This window comes from Mytilus trossulus, unplaced genomic scaffold, assembly GCF_036588685.1.
Source record: "Mytilus trossulus isolate FHL-02 unplaced genomic scaffold, PNRI_Mtr1.1.1.hap1 h1tg000024l__unscaffolded, whole genome shotgun sequence".
Taxonomy (NCBI): Eukaryota; Metazoa; Mollusca; class Bivalvia; order Mytilida; family Mytilidae; genus Mytilus; species Mytilus trossulus.
In genome coordinates, this window is record NW_026963290.1 from 4,957,976 (window position 1) to 4,983,463 (window position 25,488).

Below are 25,488 nucleotides of genomic sequence, written 5' to 3' on the forward strand. Positions count from 1 at the left end.
GCGTCTGGCGTCCGTCGTCATCGTCCGTCGTCGTCGTCGTCCGTCGTCGTTAACTTTTACAAAAATTTTCTCCTCTGAAACTACTTGGCCAAATTAAACTAAACTTGACCACAATCATCATTTTTGTATCTTGTTTAAAAATTGTGCGGCGTGACTCGTCCAACCAACCAAGATGGCCGCCATGGCTAAAAAAAGAACATATGGGGTAAAATGCAGTTTTTGGCTTATAACTCAAAAAGCAAAGCATAATTAGCAAATCTGACAGAATTAAGTTGTTTATCAGGTCAAGATCTATCTGCCCTGAAATTTTCAGATGAATCGGACAACCCGTTGTTGGGTTGCTGCCCCTGAATAGGTAATTTTTGGGAAATTTAGCTGTTTTTGGTTATTATCTTGAATATTATTATAGATATCGCAGGTACCAGGATTATAATTTAGTACGCCAGACGCGCGTTAGAAAGAGATAAACTGTAAACAGCAATAATGTTCAGCAAGGTAAGGTTTACAAATAAGTCAATAATATCAAAATGGTCAGTTGACCCCTTTAGGAGTTATTGCCCTTTATAGTCAATTTTTAACCATTTTTCGTAAATCTTACTAACTTTTACAAAAATCTTCTCCTCTGAAACTACTGGGCCAAATTAAACCAAACTTCACCACAATTATCATTGGGGTACTTAGTTTAAAAAATGTGTGTCGTGACCCGGCCAACCAACCAAGATGGACGCCATGGCTAAAAATAGAACATAGGGGTAAATTGCAGTTTTTGGCTTATAACTCAAAAACCAAAGCATTTAGAGCAAATCTGAAAGGGTTAAACTGTTTATCAGGTCAAGATCTATCTGGACAACCTTTTGTTGGGTTGCTGCCCCTGAATTGGTAATTTTGAGGATATATTGCTGTTTTTGGTTATTATCTTGAATATTATTATAGATAGAGATAAACTGTAAACAGCAATAATGTACAGCAAAGTAAGACCTAAATATAAGTCAACATGATCAAAATGATCATGGACCCCCTAAGGAGACATTGTCCTTTATAGTCAATTTTTAACAGTTTTCATAAAATTTGTAATTTTTTACTAACATTTTCCACTGAAACTACTTGGCTAAGTTCATTATAGATAGAAATAATTGTAAGCAGCAAGAATGTTCAGTAAAGTAAGATGTCCAAACACATCACCATCACCAACACACAATTATGTCATGAACCCATTTGCATCCATTGTTTAATATTTACATAGACCAAGGTGAGCGCCACAGGCTCTTGTTTATGTTCATTTCTATATAATAAAATTTTGAATGTAATGCGTCTTCTGATTGGCTGGTGTTATTTTTTTTAACAGCCCATAGACATAATTTAGCCATGTGATCGTGACGTCCTCAACGTTTTTCATGGTTTTCAACGGTTTAAAATGAAATTTAGAATTAAATTATTAGAAATGAATGTAATATTTTTTTCTGTCTATTCGAAATAACATAAAAAAAAATGGTGCACACTGTTAAATAACCCGCTACTGGCGTTATTTAGTGTGCATGAAATTTTTTATGTTATTTCAGTCATAACAGTCATTCCATAAATAAAACGATATTGATGATGCGATGAAATCTGGATAATTATATTAATGAATGCAATTTCCTTATCAGACTTTACCACTACAACCTCAACGACAATGCCAACGACAAAGATAGAAACTACTTCTACTAACCATAAAACATCCAGCATTGAGAAAGAAAAAGGTAAAACTCAGATATTTCAGTAAAAGAGAAGTATTCCATCTAACCAAATGTGATGCTGACTAATGTTGTAATATTAAATTTATAATGCATACGACACATTGTAAGAAGATGTATATTTAAATGTTATTAGAAATGGAATTAATAGACAAACATGTAATGGAATTTTTTTTTAAAATCAGATTAGTATCCAATGCAAGCAAAGTGAGACCAAGTGCGTCCCCTTTTAACATGTTTAATAAGCATAATTTGCAATCAATGCAACATCTGTCAACAGATTCAAAACAATTTATATTAAGAGAGCAAGTGTCCCTGGTATAAGCATAACCACGCTATCTATCAAAATATTAGACTTATGATCACAGATGAACTGTAACTCTATGCAGTCTTCAAAAATATCAAATAGAACAAAATACACTTAAGTATGCCAACACAAGACAGATGTAATTCCTTTAAATCTGATCATACACACTAATACAATAACAGTACATGTACAAATGTATGTTCCATAAGAATTAATACTTTTGATTGGCTGAAAACAATCGGGCGGCACACCAAAAGTAGATCTTATTTATTTTTTTAATAAATTACAAGATTTGGTATAACACGTGCTTCTCAAGACAATGTCACAGCAACGTAAAGGAGAACAAATATAAACAAAGACAAATTGCGACATTACTCGTAATTTAATAGCTGTGCCGTATCAGTGTTGTTAAAATTATAAAAAAATTAAGGGTGGAAATAGCATTGATTTTTTGCACAGTTTTAGTATATAGCTATTCATACAAAATGTAATGCGGTTAAACTTTTAACACTCTAATAAAATTACAACAATACGCATTCAATTCATAAACGTAGGATAGAAAACGATCGGGTTTTTTTTCTGGAAACCGATAGTTTGATGCAAATAACTGTCGCTGTGAAAACCCACTTTACAATAAATCTTATAATGTTTTACAAGAAATATGTTGATAAGTTGTTCGTTGAAAGTTTAAGATGACTGATCATAATCATTTGCTACTAATACTTTGGATCAAAGATTTGAATTTGAATTGAGTAGAAATGTCAGAAGAGAAAAGGAAATAAAAAAAAATTAACGAACAAGACAAACAGGATGGGAAGAAAGTTAAATCAAATGTTGCCTTCGCTTTCTTTCGTTTTAATCAGTTCAATTAATGTAGTTCACTTATTTATCTAAATCTTTATACTTTGATTTATTTTAGAAAGTTTAACAGTGGTAAATGCAATATTGATTGCTGTGGTGGTGGTACTTACTTGTTTACAACTTGCAGAAATAACTGGTTTATATATATTACATAAAAAAGGTATATATGATATTTAATCAAGAAGAGAAAGAAAATACTAATCAAACTATCTGAGCTATTTCCAGTTTAAAAAGACGAATAGACAACAACTTCTAAAACAATACATAAAATACAAATTATTGAGCAAAACGATCCTCGCCACAACTGGAAGTAATCTTAAATGTATTATGTGCTACACTGAAATGTAATGTTTACTGAACCAAAACTGAATTCATCTGTTTGATAAGGTCTCTACCGACCTTTATTATTCTAATTAGATGTAAAGTTACGACAATGTACGATGTGATGCAAAATAACCTGTATCTAACTAAATTTTATAATAATAATTGTATTATAAGAACATCTGCACTTTTAACAACTTTGCGAAAGATTTGATCCATCGGATCAGCAGCAGTGAAAGTGATACAGGGCTGAAAACACATCCATCTCCGAGGAATTACATCCGTGTTTAGGCATATCGTCTTGCAATTTGCTCGACGCGCTAGACTACTTAAACACCTAGGCTCTACACTAATAAAGCTTTCAGGCAGGGTGTTACAATTCCTCGTCAGTGTTTATCTAGAGTTGTTACCCATTCATGATATGAGGCATGAAGATTGAATTGTAACAGATCAACTGATTTTTCCATCGTAAATGATCTTACAAATTAATGCGGGATGTAGTTACAGAATTATTTAAATTATAAGTACTTATATCTATCATCACACTTTTTGGAAGAAATCTTTGCTTGTACTACATGCAATAGTCCGTAATCTAAAAGGTAACAAGTTATCAAATATATTAGTATAAGGGGAAATACTATGGATTTGCGATAGATTGTAGCTTTTGCATATTTTAAAAGCCATATAAGATGAAATCAATGTATATTTTGAGAAGATGTGTGTAATGGGCTCGAGAGTATTTGTCACGCTAACAAAATCTACTTTTCTCATATTATATTTTGTGTTCTTGTTATGTTTACTTTTGCATCTTAGTGTTATAATGAGAAATTCTTATGACAGATAAATATCAGTTTGCCAGAAACAGTAACTTTTCTTTTTTTTTATTTGGTTCTTATATTATGGCAAACATCTGTATAGTTGACAGCGTTTAACATTAAGTTGTGCGTTTTACTCTTAACAGACGTATAACCGACCCGATCAACAGACCAACCGCCCATATATGTTCGTATACGCAATATATATATTAACCGACCAATCTCGGTTAGCCGAGTGACGGCCGTGTATTTATTATCTATATTTTAATATGAGGATTTGAAACGGTATCAAAGAAAATTGATTTGACCTAAATTTTATATTAGGAATGTGACAGTTGTTTAAGTTTTGTCGGTTGGTATATATAAATCGAGAATGTTTTTGTTTATAATTGTTCTAGACAAGTTGGAATCTAACAGCATCAGTTGAAAGCACTATGATTTTCTAAATAGTTTAATTATATAATGTGTGCTCTTGTTGTGTCTACTTTTGCATCTTACTGTTTCATGAGAAATTCTTATGACAGGTAGATATCATTTTGATAGATACTTTTCTTTTTTTAATTTGGTTCTTATATTATGTCAAAAACCTGTATATATTTAACAGAGTTTAACATTAAAAAATGCGTACATACTTAACTGACCCGATTAACAGACCGACCAACCATATAGCCGTATAAGCAATATATTTTAATAGACCAATCTCGGTATATATATTATCTATACTTTATTATGAGATTTTGAAACGAACATGTTCTCAACTTTTTATGTCGTATAATCATCAAATTTGGCAATAATGTACCTCTGGGGATAAATAACCCAATACAAAAAAATGTTTGGTGTGGCTCGCCCGGTTCTGCAACTGGAGTGAAAACAGTGACAAAATCCTGCAGGATATTTTTTTCTCCCAAGGATAAAAAAAACTCCTACAGGATTTAATGACATCCTATAGGATAAAGTCATAATCCCGTAGGATATTTTAAATATCCTTTGGGATATATAAATCCTATCAGCTTTATTTATCTCCTAATATATCTCCTATGGGATAAAATAAATAACCTATGGGATTAAAAATCCTGTAGGATTTTCAAAAAAAGTGTTTAATCCGATAGGATTTATTTTATCCTATAGGAATTATCATGAACGATTTTTTGTCAGAAACAAATTTCCCTTAGGATAATTTTTTCTCCTAACGTTTTTTTTTTTGTCCTGTGGGATGTTTTTTCTCCAAAAGGATATTCTTTCTCCTACCGGATTTTTTCTCTCCCTTAGGATAAATTTTGTCCTGTAGGATATTTTGTTTTTCCTTAGGGTCAACTTTAAGGTTGATTGTTGGTTGCGTCATGTCTAGTGGCAAATATTTCATGAATATTTAGGACGAAAAATATCATATGTTTTGCTCTTAATTAACACATACGGTTCTGGTAACATAATTTAAGAACACTTCAACTTAAGTCAATCGAGTTTTCGTGTTCTTAAGGCTTTTAAACATATAGACCTATACTGTATTTGCTTGCAGCTGTCCTATGTCAGATGTCTGTAATTCAGATGTAGTTGTTTGCTAACGTATAGTTCATAAGTGATTCTAGTTTCGTTTATATCTTATACCGTTAATTGGTTTTCCTGTTTGAACGGTTGTTCACGTGTCATTTTGAGGCTTTATATCCAGCCAAGGCTCCGTGTTGAAGGCTGTTCTTTGACCTATTAATTTGTGATGGTCTTCAAATTGTAACAAAATTCCGTAAGGGACCACAACTTGGAAATTGAAAGAGGTGTTACGTCGGTTTATATAAAAAAAAAAAAAGAGAACACAGAGTGTGTAAAGTTTTAAAATTTTCGATGGATAGAAACACTTTTCCTCCATTGCCAAATCAACTGTAATATTAGCACTCATACCATTGATTATATCCATATCTATTTTTAGCATAGAATATCTCAAGTTTGTTATTGTCGACATTTCTATTCCATTTTCTTGATAAAACTTTTTAATACATAAACATTTTTAAAAACAAGCAACTTAAGAGTTGGCGCCCATCAAAGCCATTCACACGAAAAATTTTATCGGAAAAGATATAAAACAAAAGCAAAATAATTTGTCCTTTTGATCTCTGAAATTATCAGCAATAGTTATTCTTTTTTAAGTTTGAGTTACGAATGATAACGTGTTGGTGTGTCTGTTGTCAGAGATGCACATAGACCTATTACTGTCTTTAGAACATTTAGTTTTTAGTTCCATAAAATTTCAGGTAGTATCAAATTTTGTTGAAGAATTTATTGTTGTAAGTTAATGTTAATGTTCAGTTGCAAAGACTACATGCATATTGTGGACACAATCGAAGAAGTATGGTAACTGGCAAATCTATTCAGGCATCTTCGCCATAAAACTATCTTCACGGAAAGTAAGCTATACTTAATAAAATTCAAAAACACTTATGTACGATTTTCAAAGTTTGTTTAAGTAATTGTAGTGTATTGGATGTACCCGTTGGACGCATGTTTCCGTCTTGTCATTACTTTTAACGAAGAGCTGGTATTCTTAGCCCCAACACCATGTGTTGTTTTAAAATTGCTTCTAATTTTATACACAGTTTTTGTTTAGATGGTGTCACAGCCAAAGTCTCAGTAAAATAACACGTCGGTTGAGTACAGGAACCCTGATGATTTCAAAATGATGAGTCCTCTGCAGAAAGAAAATTCCGCACATGGAGGCGGATCTCTTTTGGTCACTAAACAATAATGTATAATAGTTCAGTGAAATGGTTGCTATACTAAACACTTTTAAACTTAAATTGAAAAAAGCACATGAGATTACCAAATGATAAAGGTGAAATGTATTCATGACTTTTGATAAAAGAAGCCAGTCCGATGTAGGAATAGGTAACAAAAGAAACTACTCAAATGGCAATAATAAACATAAGATAACAAAGGACCAGTATCAGTTACTCAATGCAAGCTCCATGTTTGAAGCACAATGATCGGGAATTTGTGTCATTGGTAGAAAAATAAACATGGGAATATTTGGTCTAGTCCAATAAAATAACATTCTTACTTACTATAAAAACAATATAAAACTATTCTCTGTTCTTTGGTTTTGTTCCCAAATAGATTTTTCTCCCATAGGATATTTAATTCTCCCATAGGATATTTATTTCTCCCATAAGATTTTGTTCTCTCTTATGAGTTGCTTTGATCTATCATAGGATTGTTAATCTCCCTTAGGATTCATTTATGACCCTTTGGATTCTTTTTTTATCCCATAGTATATTTATTTTTTCTGTAATGAAATCCCTTAGGATATTTATTAATCCTATCGGATATTTTTATGAGACTAATATACTATAGGATAAAAAAAATATCCTATAGGAAATGCTTTTATTAATCCTAAGGGAAAAACTATATCCTAAAAGATATTTTTATTGTCCTAAGGGATTATAGGATTTAAGTATCCTGTAGGAAATAAAAAAAATATCCTAAGGGATTATGACTTTATCCTATAGGATTTCTCAAAATCCTGTAGGCTTTTTAAAAAATCTTATGGAGAAAAAAATCCTACAGGATTTTGTCACTGTTTTCACTCCAGTTGCCGAACAGGGCGAGCCACATCAAAAAATTGTTTGTATTGTGTTATTTATCCCCAGAGGTACATTATTGCCAAATTTTACAAATGTTTTATTATCCTACGAATAAAAAAAGTGTGGTTCCAATTCACCCTTATGAGAAGTGCAAATTAATCCAAGAAAATTGATTTGACCCAAATTTGATATTAGGAATGTGACAGTTGTTTTTTTTAGTTAGGTCGGTTGGTATATATAAAGTCGGGTTGTGGTGTTTTTATTTCTAATTGTTTCTAGACAAGTTGGAATCGAACAGCATCAGTTGAATGCACTATCATTTTATTAAAGGTTTATTGCTAATAATCATTGAAACATATAGACAAAGGACATCTTCACATGTCAACACTACAATACTTTAAAATTTGATAATAAGGATTGAAAATCACTGTTGACAACATTAAGATTAAATTAAAGATTGTTTAGGAAAAAATAAAAAAAAACAAAATTACCGAACTCCGTGGAAAATTTAAACGGACAAATTAGAAAATCGAAAGCTCTAACACATCAAACGAAAAGTAACAACTGTCAACAGTGAACTGACATACTTAGTTGATAGAACAATTCAGTTAATGTTCATTAGAACAAAAAAAAGGATAAATGGAAAATATGCAATACACTGTAATGTTACAATGATAATGATTGTATTTGTATATTTGATGAAATGCTATCAATACTGTTTTAATTCAGGGATTGTGCAATTCAAGATCGGGAAAAAAGAAACGTAAGTTAAAATTTACAGAAGCATTCAATAGATATAAGAATATAAGGATACGTGTCAATAACACAACTCGTCATCCAAGTCAAAATTTACAAAGGTAAACCATTAGAACATTTTTATTCGTAGTTTACATTCGGTTGAATCAATTAAACAATCTTTTAAAAATTATTCAAATCAATTATTTATACATTTTAACTAAGGTTATACACAACTCTATATGGTCGAGTTTGCCATAACTATGAAGGTCGAACTGGATATCTATAGCCGTCATGGGGTAAAAAAGATATAGCTAATATAGGATAATGGCGTTGATTAAAAATTACACCATTCCAGTATTTGGCACAAAGTTTTGGAATTTTGAATCCTCAATGCTCTTCAACTTTGTACTTGTTTGGCTTTATAAATATTTTGATTTGAGCGTCACTTATGAGTCTTATGTAGACAAAACGCGTGTCTGGCGTACTAAATGTAATCCTGGTACCTTTGATAACTATTAACGTTTCATTAAAATTGATTTTGACTTAATGGTTATGTGACGGATAAAGGTATGCAACTATTCTCAAGTAAATATAAGCAGTAATCAGGTTAAAGTCATATTAATGATAGCTAACAAATTGATGAAAATGCCATAAGATGATTTTTGTTGCATACGTATAGTGTCCTTTAGTTAGTTACATCCGATGTATTGGGCCTTTGGTGTCCATTGGGCAATTGCCTGATTGACAATTACATCACTGAGATTGATAGATAAAGATGGATATGTATTTCGTTTTGTTTCGAGTGCACGTTTGTAATGATCATACAATGCAATACCAATAGCATCTGCCTTCTTTGAATATAGATTTTTTTTAGTCTTGTCGAATGAAAAAATAATAATCATTTTGTTTGTAAAGACTTATTGCTATTATTTTTTAAGGGCTTAATTGGAAATATAAGATGGCTTGTAGGGTAAGCAATTGGCAATTGGCATATTGTTATTTGTTAGTTTTGTGTTTTAGGGTTTATGCTGACGTCAAAAGTGATAATACACAGGTTCACGTTTACAGTACAATGAATAGAGCTGAAGATACCGGGAACAGTAACTACTATAATGAAATTCACTGACGTGTTTACTTACTCTCGAAATAGATGAAGATCTGTGTACCGGAAGTTGCTACTTGATGCCTGTTGTATAAATGAGTTAAACTACTATTTTTGATTATGTCATCATTTAAAACAATTTCACAAAAGCATACATTAAACTTATCCATATAAGTCAGTATGGCAAAAATGAGACTGACGATAATAAAATACTGTATCAAATATATATAACATATAAGATCTAGATCTACCAATTAAAGGGGGTAAAACAATACTACAATTTTTCTAAATCAATAAAACAAAACGCAGAAGACAAAACACAAAAGCGTTTACAAAAAATGTGACTCAAACAGTCGCAATGTCCCAACGCGCACAAATGTTAAACTCCAAATATTAAGCAAATTCTCAAACACATAGTCCATTGTCGCAAGAAGTGTTACTTTCGCTACATTCCGCACACTTCTGTCCTATTCTATATGGGTTCTCTCCACCAATGTTACCACTGAAAGAATCAAAACAAAGCAAATTCAAACTTTTTGTAAATCTCAATACAGTTAAAGAAACATGTTTTGAGTCTAGACGTATTATGTCACCAGTTAATACGGACATGTATAAAAGGGATCGGTTCACTTGCTCAGTTATTTAGAAGAACTTATGGATATAAAGCTCAATTGAACGAACGAACGGATGCAACTTATATACTGAGATGGATTTATACGGCAAGTGAAAACACAGGCACCAAGAGTTGGTGAACGACAGGTAGAATCTGTCTTAATTTTTTTTCTAGCTGCGATTAGTGCGTGACAGAACATATTGATTGATTGGTTTGAAAAGAAGAAATTCTAATATGAGTGTGCCAGACAGGAACCAAATAACACAAAAATTTAAGAAATCTATAAGTTTCTTAGATAATGATTATGCAGAAACCAGAAGATCTTTTTTTTAATATATAGACATCATGTTTATCTAGATATTGCAGAACATGCTTTCGATATGCAGGAGTGGTTTTCAATCAAAATTTACTTTTTCATTATAAGATAACGAACTGCATAAACTATCAATTAGGGTGTAATGTGTTCACTATTGTTCGTCTAATATTTCATAAGTTGTTTGTTCTCTTTTTTAAAAATTGAAAAATTTGGTAATATTAAAATCGTCACATGAATTTATCTCAGATCATGCTTATTTAGCCTCTTTTGGGTTGAGGCATCGGTTTATACATAATATTATAAGCCTTGAAATATGTTGTATCTTATATGGAATTGTAAAACAAATTCTATTAAGAATGTGTACCAATATGGTTTATTAAAAATACAATGAAAAATATATCCAGAAAATTATTTAATTGTCGTATATCTGTGAGTATTGGATACCATTCAGGATTACAATAGAGGATAAATATCTTATCACATTTGAAACAGCATGTTTTCATGTTTTTAATTATTTTATTGCTATATAGATACTTAAAGATGTTATATGAGTGCAAATGAAACAACTCTCCTTCCAACTCGTATTATAAAAGTAACATGTCAAGGTACGATCTTAAACACGGAACCTTGACTCACACCGAGCAGCAAGCTATAAAGAGCCCGAAAATTTTACTAGTGAAAAAACATTCAAACGTGAAAATCAACGGTATAGTCTTTATAGACGCATGTATAATTTGCAATCAATCTTTGTTCTATATACTAGAACACACCCGTGATATCGCGGGTCCGTGACTAAATTAAAGTATATAACTATGCGCAAGCCTTATTTTAGTATTAGTATTGTCAGTTGGTAAAGTCATGGCGATTATAAGATACACAGTTTTCTCTGCTTTCAAATCTTTCTGTTTGAACCCGTCGAACTGGAACTTATCAATTATTGGTAATATTAATTATTTGGAAAACAAAAGGTCGTGGAATGGAGTATTTTTTAATCAACAGCATTGTCCTATATTAGTTATAAATAAAGTTGAATTCTTTGATTCGCTGTTTTACGTCATGTCCGTTAACAAATTGAAAACTGTACCTATACGCCAGCTTTTTAGTAATCGTATTGTTATCTTAGAAAGTCTTACTGATTAAAATACTACAATAGGTAACAATTTGACAATTAAGTAGTGTCAACCCTGTGATTATGACCCGTGTAATACTATATAGCATATTAATCCTGAATACATCGTTTGGTGGTGCGCCTGTCAGATGCGGAACGTACAGATAAGGTAGTCGGTAACAGGTGAATATATACTATTGGTATCGGTATCGGTATTGGACTCGACCCGGAACTTCTTAATTATTGGCAATATTAATTACGTGGAAAACGAAAGGGCCTGGAGTGGTGTAATTTTCAATCTACACCTTTGTACTATATTAGTTATATATAAAGTTGAATTCTTTGATTCGTCGTTTTCACGTGATGACGGCTGACAAATTGGACCTCGTAATTTTAGTATTATAGATATCTTAAGATATGTATGACAGGCTGGTATCAGTTGGTGATTGAAAAAAGTATTCTATTGAAATTCCGTCTTGTTCTTTTAAAAATCTGTGTCAAAAAAATACTTTAAAAAAAATATGTATTACCCTGGTCCATAGTCACAAACTACAATGTAAGCGTCCCTCCAACCAAGATTGTGTATATATGGACACTTCCACATGGCACATCCAACTGTTTCCGTATCAGCCCACACCATCTGAAGACGAGATTAAAACATATAAATTGTAAAAGTCACCCCCAATTACCGACTATCTGCTAGATTATGTAATATTTTCAAAAAATGTACACCAAAACGTCGTAATTGGTTGAAAACGTCCAAATCAATGACAATTCAACCATTGTCGTTACGTTATTTACATTTTGGGATATTAAGAACAATGAAATTACCCATAGTTCTTTAGATTCTGAAACGGTTAATTGGCAATCATACAACATCTTCTTTTTTATATAAGGACCGTCCTAAACTGGCAGAGTTAAAAGTGTGCTCCTGTTGAATGCATCGCTTCGAGATGAAAAAAAGCAATAAAGCGTTTTTCTTTGCCTATTTGGTTTTTTACTGTGCATATACTGCTTTTTTGTCATGGATGGATAGCCCATATCTTTTGTTTTTTTTTTCTATTACAGAACCTAAATGTAACGAACTGTTTTGAAAACAATTAGACTGTTGTTGTTCCATGTAAGAAGGTTAGCCGCATAAACAAATACGTATTATACATATGTATTTTATTATAGTTTGCATATTCTCTACTGTGTGTTTTAATATTATTCTGACATAAGCTTTTTTTTTTATAGTCTTACATGTATGTATAGTGTTGATTATTTAACCTTTTCAGTGCAAATGTACCTGTGTATAATGACCGCACATTTCCCCAGGTACGCAATTATTGGTGTAAATGTTGTAGTGATCCTGTTCCTTTTCCCAACTTTTGGTAGCTGCTAAAATATCCCTTGTTCCTATAAAATATTTGAACTGGATTACATAATTATTTTGATGTACCAAGTGAAATCATTTATCATTTAGTAGATTTATGAAACAACGTTTAAGGCGTATTTTTAATTGTTTTTAAAACATGCATTATTTAAAACGTATAAAATGTCATTAAATGCATTGCTTCGATATAGTAGCTTTATACTAAAAACAATCTTTATATATACGTCTGAAGAGGGGGTATCGGAGGGATCCTGATCCCGAAATCCCGGGCGTAAAAACATAAAATCCAAAGGTCCCGAATTCCTAAAATAAATATCGGATCCCGAAAGACTCTATACCGAAATCCCGAGCTTAAAAACACCCGATCCCGACGTCCCGAAAAAAGGCCCTGCCGCCTTACCCTGAATAATGGAGAGAAACTTAAGTGTTTTTAAATACACTCTAGAACTGCTCTGCGGTTACTCGACGATGTCAATTATATTTAAACTTTGTGTACTGTATAATCACATTATTTCTTCCACTGCTGAAACTCAATAGAAATCGTTTCACTACCATGTCTACATAATCTCTATTCAATATAAAATTGATGTTTGTTTAACATTTCCCCTTTTAATATAGCCGCTAACGACGCTATCATGACAAATATCCTATAAAACTGCACTTTGTTTGGTGAAGCTAGAAATCTCAATTACATATGGTTGAATATTAAAATAAGCGTGCAAAATTATTTTGTCATGCAAACAAGTAAACATCTAAATAAAACACAAACAGTTTCTAATATTTACGTTATAGACAAGGTGGTGCGAGTTTAAAAGGAAACCTTGCATTGGTCAGATACAATTTACACATTCTTATAAAATGAAGAAAAAAATACCTCTTCTTGCATGCATGTTCTGTCCAACGTATTTGTATGGTGCATTTTTAGACCTCTTCTTATCGTGCGTCCAGATACACTTCTTAGCATACTTTTGTGCTCTCCTTTCTAAATCTACGTCCCAAATCTACAATGGCAATGTTTCATATAAAGTATCGTAAAATAATTATAGCTAGCGGATGCCAAATACAAAAGCCAAGAAATAATAAGCTCTGACTGCCTTATGATAACATTAAGAATGGAAATGGGGAATGTTTCATAGAGACAACATACTAAGACTAACGGAAGGGGTACTGATACTTATAAATAATTGAACAAATTAATAGATAAATAAGCATTATTACCTGTATTATACCTGAGTTTACCTGCCAAAAAAATGCGCGCAAATGTAATGGAAAGCTGCGCGCAAACGTAATGATTTTTGTGCGCAAATGTAATGGTAATGCGCGCAAACGTAATGCACCGGCTCTGACATGCACTTAAGGTGGTATGGGTGTCTTCCTCCATCTTGGATTGTAAAAAACAGTGAACCAAAGGTCTATATTTTCTATCAAGTTAGCAAAATTTGATATAGGAATGCAGATATTCAATATGAATTTTCATTTTAAAGAACCAATTTATAAGACTATAAATATAAGTATTTTGTAAAAATTGATTATATTTGTTTGTTTTTTATTTATTTTTTTAATTGACATTTTAAGGGGAGATAACTCTATAATAGTACATTTTCTGAGGGATGCTACATGGAATTTTCCTATATGGTATTTTAGCCGGAAAAAACTGACGGTTTTCTTTTGAAATTGTCAAAGCATAGTATTAAAGCTATCTTTTCCTTAAGTATTTAACAATTATATCATTTTGTTTAGTTTCTAACCACAAAATGGTGTTTGTTCCTGTATAATCCTTACAAAATGTGTCATTTTGTCGCGTCCTGTAGCTTGAGAAAATGCGCGGTGACCTATCATTTTTATTATATATTTCAACATATATCAATAGATACTACGTTTTGGCAAAGTATGAACAAATTCTATCATTTTTATTTTAGACTCCCATACCACCTTAAAGAATGTGGTGGGTTTAAAAATGTTTGTGGTCACTCTCAACACTCTTTCTGCTTGCAACACTGATGTATCAATACTAAAAAAAGGACTTATCTACAGAAATGCAAAAATATATAGCTATAACTGAGGTCTTTTTGAGGCTAAAGCTGTCAGTAGATAGATATAGGGAGATGTGGTGTGAGTGCCAATGAGACAACTCTCCATCCAAATAACAATTTTAAAAGTAAGGTATATTTGAGGGAAATGATAAATCATAGATTGTTAAGTATCAATTATATAGTTCTTTCAAACTTATGAATACTTTTAAGGTCTTCGGGAAAGTGTAAATATAGGCTTTAAATTTATGTTGCAATTACACTCTTATGTTATTTACATACTTCTTACTCTCTCACAATCTTAACAGGATAAACAATAAACACATTAATAACGGTATATTCAAAATACACCTTATCTAAGGGAAGCTTTCGTAATTTTTTTTGGCGAAATTTAGACACTTCAAATTTTCAAATCACTAAGTTGTAATAATATTCAGTGTTACATTGCTCACCAATTTCTTCATATTAGATGCTGATGGACGAACAGACCTTCGTGCCTTGTTGTGATTTTCTAGTAAATTATACTTCTCGTGCTCACAGAGCTTCTTGTCACATTTGACCCCTCTCTTAATTGATGCACTTGGTTGAGGAAGAACACGTTGTTTTGTTGGTTGATTGTTGACTTCATCGTATTTGATTCCTCGGTTTCCATTGGTTGATACAACTTTTGTAAACTGTTTACCAACACCTGGACGAATAGACTGAATTACTCGACCCTGGGGAATAACTCTTGAGCTGGAACTGGAGCTAATTTTGACAAGTGCTCCTGGTGGAAGATTTGATAGAAAATCCTTTGGAAATGGAAAATCTCTAGAACTATTGTTTCCAACATTTCCTGAAAACATTTGATTAAAAATGGAAGACATATCTACATTTTTACTATTTGATGATGGTATTTGTATAGTTTTGGACCACACCGGATTATTAGACTTTTGTATTGAAGACTGAGAATTCGAACCTTGTCTTGACGAATTGACTGTTTGAGACCACCATTTCTTTTGAAATGTTTTAGAGCCTGGTATATTTTTATTATTATTACTTCCGGTGTGTGTTATCCGTCTTTGGGAAGTAAACCTACTATGTGGTATATTTTGAATTTTCCTTACCACGGACGTTTTGCCTGGTGTTATAGTTCTGGTTATTGTAGTTGATTTTCCAGGACCTCCCATATTTGTCGTTCTTGAAGTTAAAACTACTGTTCCGGTTGGTACATTTCTAAGATTTTTGTTTGAAATTCGTCCATTCCAGTTAGAAAAGCTCTGCCCCTTTTGAATATTTCCAGACGTTGGTGTAGGTATCGGAAAACCATTCTGGTTTAATCCTCCTATTCGAAAAGTTCTTCTTGAATAAAAACTTCTCCCTTTACATTGATGAGGAAAGAAACATACAGCAACCAAGAGGTATAATGATGGTAATGTCATTGTGAGCTTAAAGAACACCACTTATCCATGGTCACTTTATACTACGCAAATACACCTACAAATAAAACACAATGCTGTCAGCTATCGGTGACACACAATTATATATATTACTATTATACATTCTATGGTTTGCAAGTTAAACAATTTCATTTCATCATTATGATATTAACATAATTTTTACATATAAATGTGTAAGTTCCGTTTCTGGTTTTCTTTCATATCCCGCCTTCGTGAAATCAGCTGTTGTTTTAGTCATTATTTTTATTTTTAAACGTTCGATTTTGTCTCTTTTTGGCATTTCCGTTTGATTACACGCCCACGAAACAAGGGACAATTATAAGTTTGGGTAAATGCGTCTGTCTATGAACGTTTTGGTTTACTAAAATAAAAGGTAAGCTGAATGTGCTTTGCAATGGCATCGGTCGGACACATTATCATATCTATTTACGAAATCAACACTTTGAACAAAAAAAAATTCTCTTCTGCCTTGGTCAGAGCTTTTGATCTATTTTTATTGGAAATACAATTGTTTTAATTTTTTGTTAACTATACCTTGGTGTAAGTAGGCGTTAAATAGTTAACAAAACTAGTTTGATATCAAGCGTTATCTATCCATAAATGACATACTATCTCTGTCAATTGCATTTTCTAATGTCATATTTCAAATATTTTAATTGCAGTTTGTATTATGTAAGATTTGGCTCTTAGCTTTTTGATATTTTTGTTTCGTATTTTTCTTAAATCCCTTAGGAATACACACATATTTTTACTTTCAATAAAAATGTGTAACCCCGCATGGTATTCTTTTCTTGCTTTTGGTCTAAAACAATTACAGAAACTCCCAAATTTCAAAAAAGTTAAAACAATTGACTAGGTTTTACTGCAGAAAGTCGTTATTTCTCTCTGTGCACTCCCGCTTCCAACAATTGGCAAAACAGACTGACTGGCCTCAACAAAACAGACGTATTAGCTTTGTTCATTGTTGAAGGTCGTACGGTGACCTATAGTTGTTAATTTCTGTTGTCTCATTGGCAATCATACCATATCTGCTATTTAATAAATAGTGTTGAAAGTGTCGTTAAACAGGAGATTACAGGAGTCAAACAAACTATCCACTGACTGTACAACAGGTACAACCATCAACAACCGACTTCACCGTAAAAAAGGACTTGCAGACAATTTAAACGGGAACAAAAGAATTTTCCAGGTGATCAATCTCTTTTTATTTCTGGTATATTTTTCATACACTTTAAACAGTTATCTTTTCAATTTAATTTTATAATAATGAAAACAAGAACAATTGTAAATATTCCCGCCAAAACTTCCTTTTTTTAATGTTCTGTTTCCATAATATACCGTTTCTCCAATTATGTGAAAAAGAGACGAAAGATACCAAAAGAACATTCAAACTCATTAGTCGAAAATAAACCCACAACGTCATAGAAAAACACGAAAATAAGACCACTACGTCATAGAAATACACGAAAATAAACCCACAACGTCATAGAAATACACGAAAATAAGACCACTACGTCATAGAAATACACGAAAATAAACCCACAACGTCATAGAAATACACGAAAATAAACCCACAACGTCATAGAAATACACGAAAATAAGACCACTACGTCATAGAAATACACGAAAATAAACCCACAACGTCATAGAAATACTCGAAAATAAGACCACTACGTCATAGAAATACACGAAAATAAGACCACTACGTCATAGAAATACACGAAAATAAACCCACAACGTCATAGAAATACACGAAAATAAACCCACAACGTCATAGAAATACACGAAAATAAGACCACTACGTCATAGAAATACACGAAAATAAACCCACAACGTCATAGAAATACACGAAAATAAACCCACAACGTCATAGAAATACACGAAAATAAGACCACTACGTCATAGAAATACACGTAAATAAACCCACAACGTCATAGAAATACACGAAAATAAGACCACTACGTCATAGAAATACACGAAAATAAACCCACAACGTCATAGAAATACACGAAAATAAGACCACTACGTCATAGAAATACACGAAAATAAACCCACAACGTCATAGAAATACACGAAAATAAACCCACAACGTCATAGAAATACACCAAAATAAACCCACAACGTCATAGAAATACACGAAAATAAACCCACAACGTCATAGAAATACACGAAAATAAGACCACTACGTCATAGAAATACACGAAAATAAACCCACAACGTCATAGAAATACACGAAAATAAACCCACAACGTCATAGAAATACACGAAAATAAACCCACAACGTCATAGAAATACACGAAAATAAACCCACAACGTCATAGAAATACACGAAAATAAACCCACAACGTCATAGAAATACACGAAAATAAGACCACTACGTCATAGAAATACACGAAAATAAGACCAAAGGACAAACATCAGTGAACAAAACACAACATAGAAAACCAAAGACTGAGCAAGACAACCCGTACTAAAATGGACTTTGCCTCATTGTTGAAGGCAGTACAGTGACCTATAGTTGTTAATTTCTGTGTCATTTGGTCTCTTGTTTAGAGTTGTCTCATTGCCAATCACAGCACAGCTTTTTTATATTAACCAATCTTTATTTTTTCCATTGGTTTCATTATGAAATATTCTGTTTTGTATTAAATAAATTCATCATAGATACCAGGACTAGTATATTTAGTATATACGCCAGACGCGCGTTTCGTCTACAAAAGACTCATCAGTGACGCTCGAATCTAAAAAAGTTAATAAGGCCAAGCAGCGAAAAATCTCTAAGATTTATTTGCATTATGGTTTCTCCTATAGAATCTTTTTCTTCTCTGACATGTAAAGGAAATATCTTAAAACTTATAAAAACATTAAGGAAATCGACACAATGTTAGTTCTTATTTTCAATTGTCAGAGAACAAAGCATTCTACATGTTCTTAATTTATGCAGTACAAATTAAGACAAATTCTTCAAAATTTCCCGAGAAACCGAAACCTTTCTAAAAATACTGTTACAAACAAGTAAATTTTAATCTATGCATTCTCTATATAACAAATAAACCAGTATTTTTTCAATTAATATTTTTTTGAAATAACAATTAAAAAAAGGACTTACATGGTTTGTTTTAGTTTGTGCAATCCGCCATACTTTGATCCTTTCCCCCTAAACTGCAATTACATTGTGTGATAGATAGGTATGACACCTAGAAGCCATTGACCTTATGTATAACAGAAGTGATTTAGTATTGTATGTACTGGTTCGCTCCCCTCATCCTTACTACACATCTTATTATCGTATAATCTAGGTAACAGTTGTCCAACACATTCACTAAGATTTATATCAACTCTTGGAGATTTGCATAAGCTTACTCTTTCACTTCTTGCGTCACGGTTATAATATATGATTTTCAAAACAAATACAAATGTGATGCAGAAGTAATAATAAATGGATTGTGGAAATAATTTGATCAAAAGGTCATTTGTCTAAAATTACTGGATTTTTCTTGTTCCATTGTGTATTGCATTTTTCGGTCAAATAGTATTCCAATATTTTCCTTATAATTGAAACATTGCATTGTATAATTTGATATTTTCTTTCTAAATATATTTATCTAATTTCAACATCCATGTAAACAACAATGATGATTATAAAACAAAAGACGTTGCCGTACTCTGTCAGGGTTTGTCTGTTAAAGTTCAAATTGCAGAAGTCACAATCGTAATTTTCTATCTTCTTTGAGTAATTACATTAAGTGATTAAATTAACAGTCAATGGTGCATGATATTGATTACATAAAACAGATTAAAAATTGAAAAATTATTCAAGTACCATTACTTTTTTCATTCAAACAATCTAAAGTTTTTTAAATATCTATCTCGTTGAAAACTTATTTTAATGTATATCAGCATACTGCAACACTAAAGCGTGTATGCGTGTTTGTTCGTCTGTTTTGTTTTATCTTATTTTCTTCTCGTTAACTTTCAAAATTATTGTTAACTTCTTTAAAGATGTAGCCTATTCAACCGAAACGGATGTGACTAATATGAAAATGATCTATATGATATATGTTTAACCCACAGCCTCAAGATAAACATTCCTTTTACTAGACTTAGTGTTACAATAGTCGCTCGTACAAGTTTTTCTTTCAAAAACTTCTTTTAAACACTTCATCTAAGCTTTATTGATGAAAAAGGATAAAATATACTTCGCTGCACAAGAGCAAGATAAGCATGATAAGTTAAAAAGATTAGCAACACATGTTTTTCAATCGTCCTTTAAAGTTGCTGACCATGAACAAAAAACCATTCAATTCAAATTCGATATTTGCGATTTAATATATTTTTTTTAATCTTTTCCTGTATTTAGATTTGATGTATATATATATATAAACTATTGGTATTTGATTATGAAAATCCGTCTTGAAGAAAAAAAATGTTTCTAATCTGTTTTCTTTTCTTTCAAGACTATAAATAATATACATCAAAGCATAGAAAATTACAAAAAAATCTCTACAATAGAATGTAAATTGAAAATTGAACAACAGATATAAAAAAAATAAAGGAGATGTGGCATGATTGCCAATGAGACAACTCCCCACACGAGACCAAAATGACAAAGAAATTGACAACTATATAGGTCACCATACGGGTTTCAACAATGAGCGAAGCCCATACCGCATAGTCAGCTATATTGAAACTGAAATGAGTGCCCAATATAAGGTTTCCAATGCATGCGTGATATGTCAATTTTCTATCATGCGTTTTCATGTTTTTTATTGTGTGCTGCACTGAGTCTTTTGTCCAAAACAAGGTATGTCATCTTGTGTTTTCCCTCAATACACAGTCTCATAACTGGAGTTACATCTAGAAATTGACAATGAGTATCGATTGAAAGCCAAACATTACGACGAAAGAGATGACTTTGATTTTCCAATTGTGAACTTTTCATAACTGTACATGTGTAGCAACATTCCAACAGCGCCTTAATACGGAGTAAATATTTCCAACTTGATACAAAATTCCACGGCTTACATATACTGTGAATTGTTTTGAAAGAGGTTTATTGCTTATAAAGAAGCTAATGCACCAAGGGTTTCTGGCGGCAAATTGAAGTAATCCTATTACGGATGTCAATATAGTATTTATTTAAAACTATTTAGACATGTGCCTTCTTTGAAAATATTTTTCATTTGGCTTCTCAAAATATTGACGTTGCGCTTGCCTGCTACGTTATTCTTCTAAATGGTGAATACATGTACGGCTGTATAACGCTAAACGGAAAATATATAAACATACAGAACAATAATATATATTAAATTAAAAAATAATATATCCTCTACCGTTCAGTACCTCACGGAATGCCAATTGTTCAAGAACACCACACTGCGTCAGATTTTTAACGTTCTAGTTACAAGGTGAACTTCACAGATACATAATATATATAATAAGAATTCTGAGGAGACATGTTCTAGTTATTTCCCCTTCATTGCAAAACATCATTTTCTTACTAAGAGTTTTTCGTTTTGATTTTCAACTTTTTAATGTTGCGCGTACATGCTTTGTTATTCTATCAAATTATAAATAATTGATGGCTACTAAAATGCAAAAGGAAAATACATAAGCAAACAGAAGAATACTATTAATATATAATAAAAAATAATATATCCTGTTTTGTTCCAGTACCATACGCGGAGTCAAGTTTTGTGCGTGCAATCTTACAAGCTAAATGCTGTAAATCACAGTCACATTGCGTATTGCAGTCAACATTGTGTTATAAGTTTTTTCGACATTAAAAAAAAACACTTAAGCATATTGACACTCTATAGACGAAGCTTATAAAGGAAAATGATAGACATGCAAGAATACAAAAAATTACCATAGTACAATAGCACAATGGCGGGATGTATAAATACCGAGCCACGCCGACAGCTAGACATTATCAAAAATTACAGTGAGATAAAAATAAACATTAACAAATATTATATACCTATATGGAGTTATTTTCTTTCAGAACGTCAGGTCATTCTTTTTCAGAATCAACCCGGACGATACCATGTTTCAATGGTATATGCTCCAAGGCATAAAATAATGACCTGTGTAAGGTCATTATTTTCCTTGATAATCATGCAATCTATGATTTACTTCAAAATTTTCGACCGATGATAGATGTAAAAGAAACCGTCATTGTAGTCCCGCAACTTAATTTTAGAAACAAATAACGTGAAGTTTTGTTGATTTATCGCTAAAATAAAGAAACATTATCATATATGTCAGATGAATTTTAATGTAACTTTCATAAAATAAATCCAGATTAACATCTTCGTGTGTAAGATTTTGAAATCTTATAGAGTCAAACTGAACAGGTTGATGATTTTTGATTGCTTGCTTAACGTCCAGTGGCAAATATTTCAGGCATGTTCAGAACGATATACACTGAATAGGAAATCATACTGTGACCTATACATGTATTTAAATTCGTCTTCGTGTCAGTTCTTAACTTTTTAAAATTTATGTATACCTTTTACTCTATCAAATGATCAACTATTAAAATAATCTTATATTCTATTGAATAACATTAACGTGACTCACGAAAGGGTCTGTGTGGAGGGTATATAATTTTATCCTGATTATCTTTTAATAAAATGTATTGCTATTCGAAAGACAATCTTTCTGAATTTTTCTTTTGATTTAAGTAAAATTTTAAAATAAAAAACAACTTTTCCGCGATAGAAATAACATAAAAAATAGAAGAAAAAACATACCCCTCCCCCTTTTCCATAAGCTAAGTGGTACAATAAATAACTTACAATGTGTCTTGTATTTGTCATACACCGTTATCGGATGGTAACAATACATTTGTGTCTTACTTCATGCAGTTACAGTAATATTTTTATTGTGTATGGAGAACAATTTTTAAAAGGTTTATATCTAAACCATTTTGGTCTTTTGTTGATGTTTGTCTCATTGACAATAATACCACATCTTCTTTCTTATATTTCCTCATTTTTATGCATATTGTGGCATTTAGGTCGTCCGTAAACCCTCTTAAGGTCATTGCCAATCAAAATATAGCTAAAGTGTCACGGTTTAAAAAAAAAAAAAATCACTATTCACCGCTTCAATTTGAATAATGAAACATAAACCATTTCATTATTCATTATTCATTTTTCAATATTGAATATTGAATAATGAACCATTTCATTATTCATTATTGAATAATGAATAATGAACTATGAATAATGGACGTACTTCAGCCCGGTAGTTTTATTTCACATTTTAAATGAGCCGCAGGGCGTATTAAAACCTGAACGCATAAGAAAGGAATATCCCACTTTCGTGTTGTCGGTAAAAAAGGATACTGAATTTTACAAATCTTTATAAAATTAATATTTTTTGACGGTATATAAGTCAGCTAATGCATATTTTAAGGTTTTTCTTGTAGTAGAACACACCTCGGGGTCTTTCATTTGATCAATCCTGACACCCCTCGGCGTGTTCTATGACAAGAAAAACCTTAAAATATGCATTATCTGACTTATATACCGTCAAAAAATATTAATTTTATAAAGATCTGTACTATAAGATGAAATTAAGGTGATAATCAACTTCAAAAATTATACTTTATACTTGATCAATCCTGACACCCCTCGGCGTGTTCTATGACAAGAAAAACCTTAAAATATGCATTATCTGACTTATATACCGTCAAAAAATATTAATTTTATAAAGATCTGTACTATAAGATGAAATTAAGGTGATAATCAACTTCATAAATTATACTTTATACTCCAAAACCATCATGTTATTTGAGTAGTTGAGGAGGGCGAAATTTATCATTTCCAAATCAAAATCGTCTCGTTTGTCATGAATTCTGATATCAAATTCGAGGTATAACCAATACCGATATATCAAGTTATTGACTGAGGATCTATATACTAGAACTCAATTTTTACTAAATGACCAGACAACTCTTGCCTTTAAATGCTATTTGTTTCAATTTGCGTTTTCGCCTTTTATCTTTATTTAAATAAAACAAAAACAACAGATGAGCGAAATTATAAACATAAAAATATCAGTAATACATGATTTACTATAATTCGAATATGACTAAAACCGTCAATTTATTGCATATATAACTTATTGTCCATAAATCACGATTTCCATCAAAAAAGGTATGGCCAATATCCAGTTTATGTTATAATATATGATAATTCATCATGTTCCACTAAAGAATTGTCCATTAGAACTAAATTGACTAAAACTATGTCCGCAGTGAAAGAGGGTCTTTAGAAAAACTGTTTACTCGCGTAGTAGTATTAAAATATTTAAAAAGTTCGAAAGAAAGGTACCAAGACCTTGTTGATAAATATTCCGTATCAACTTCACAAATAATACATGATGGTCTTGATGTATAGATTCTGCGTATTGATGTTGTTTATCATCTTAACAACGTGTTTTATAGTTCTTTCATTTGTCTTTGTTCTATTATTAATATTCCTTTTACTGTTGAATGGTTTTATGTGATATTCGTTTGACGTTGCTCGGTACTTATACATCTCATCAATGTGTTTGTATTGTCTTTCATTTTTTGGTGATGTGTTTTGTATATGCGACTTTTTGTATTTGTTTGATTTTTATAACGTGACTCTGTACTTTAAAAGATCGCGTCAGTATGATATTGTTTTATTTTATGCCATTATGATATATTTCTATTATGAATTACAAAATACGTTGAACCACAAACGCCAAAATCTTTCAATCGCGAAGTGGAATTAACTATTTGTGGATTCTTATAAATTCTATATATAACTTTTGGAATAGTTTAAATCTCAGTCTATTTCTGAAGTTTGTTCTTACATACTTTTGATTTAAATGAATATGGAATATGACAGTTCTTGTCCATTTTTTTATGCGTTTTGTTATTTGATTTTACCATGTGATTATGGACTTTCAGAATTGATTTTCCTCTAAGTTTAGTTTTTTTGTGATTTTACTTTTCACAGGGTCAATATCAGAATATTTTTGAAACATACTGGAATCTAAATATTGTAGAATGTGAGTTATGTACAAAATTAATATTTTCTTTATATACATCCATAAAAACGGAAAAAAAATAAAACAATTACTACCAGGATTGCAGTTTCGAGCGGTCTTTTAACTTTATTTTG

At 31.6% G+C, this 25,488-nt stretch overlaps 2 protein-coding genes across 2 annotated transcripts; one reads left to right on the plus strand and one right to left on the minus strand.

Annotated features, from left to right (window-relative positions):
• Positions 1–1,650: 1,650 nt before the first annotated feature.
• LOC134698981 (uncharacterized) lies at positions 1,651–9,700 on the plus strand. The gene is made up of 4 exons (XM_063560669.1): positions 1,651–1,739; positions 2,960–3,061; positions 8,336–8,369; positions 9,365–9,700. The coding sequence occupies exons 1-4, from the start codon at positions 1,673–1,675 to the stop codon at positions 9,468–9,470; spliced, it is 309 nt and encodes a 102-aa protein (XP_063416739.1). The 5' UTR covers positions 1,651–1,672; the 3' UTR covers positions 9,471–9,700.
• A 15-nt stretch (positions 9,701–9,715) lies between these two features.
• Positions 9,716–19,539, minus strand: LOC134698980 (SCP domain-containing protein 1-like). The gene is made up of 6 exons (XM_063560668.1): positions 19,437–19,539; positions 15,341–16,364; positions 13,733–13,859; positions 12,772–12,881; positions 12,014–12,123; positions 9,716–9,948 (listed from the first exon to the last, which is right to left on the minus strand). The coding sequence occupies exons 2-6, from the start codon at positions 16,307–16,309 to the stop codon at positions 9,852–9,854; spliced, it is 1,413 nt and encodes a 470-aa protein (XP_063416738.1). The 5' UTR covers positions 16,310–16,364; positions 19,437–19,539; the 3' UTR covers positions 9,716–9,851.
• Positions 19,540–25,488: the final 5,949 nt, after the last annotated feature.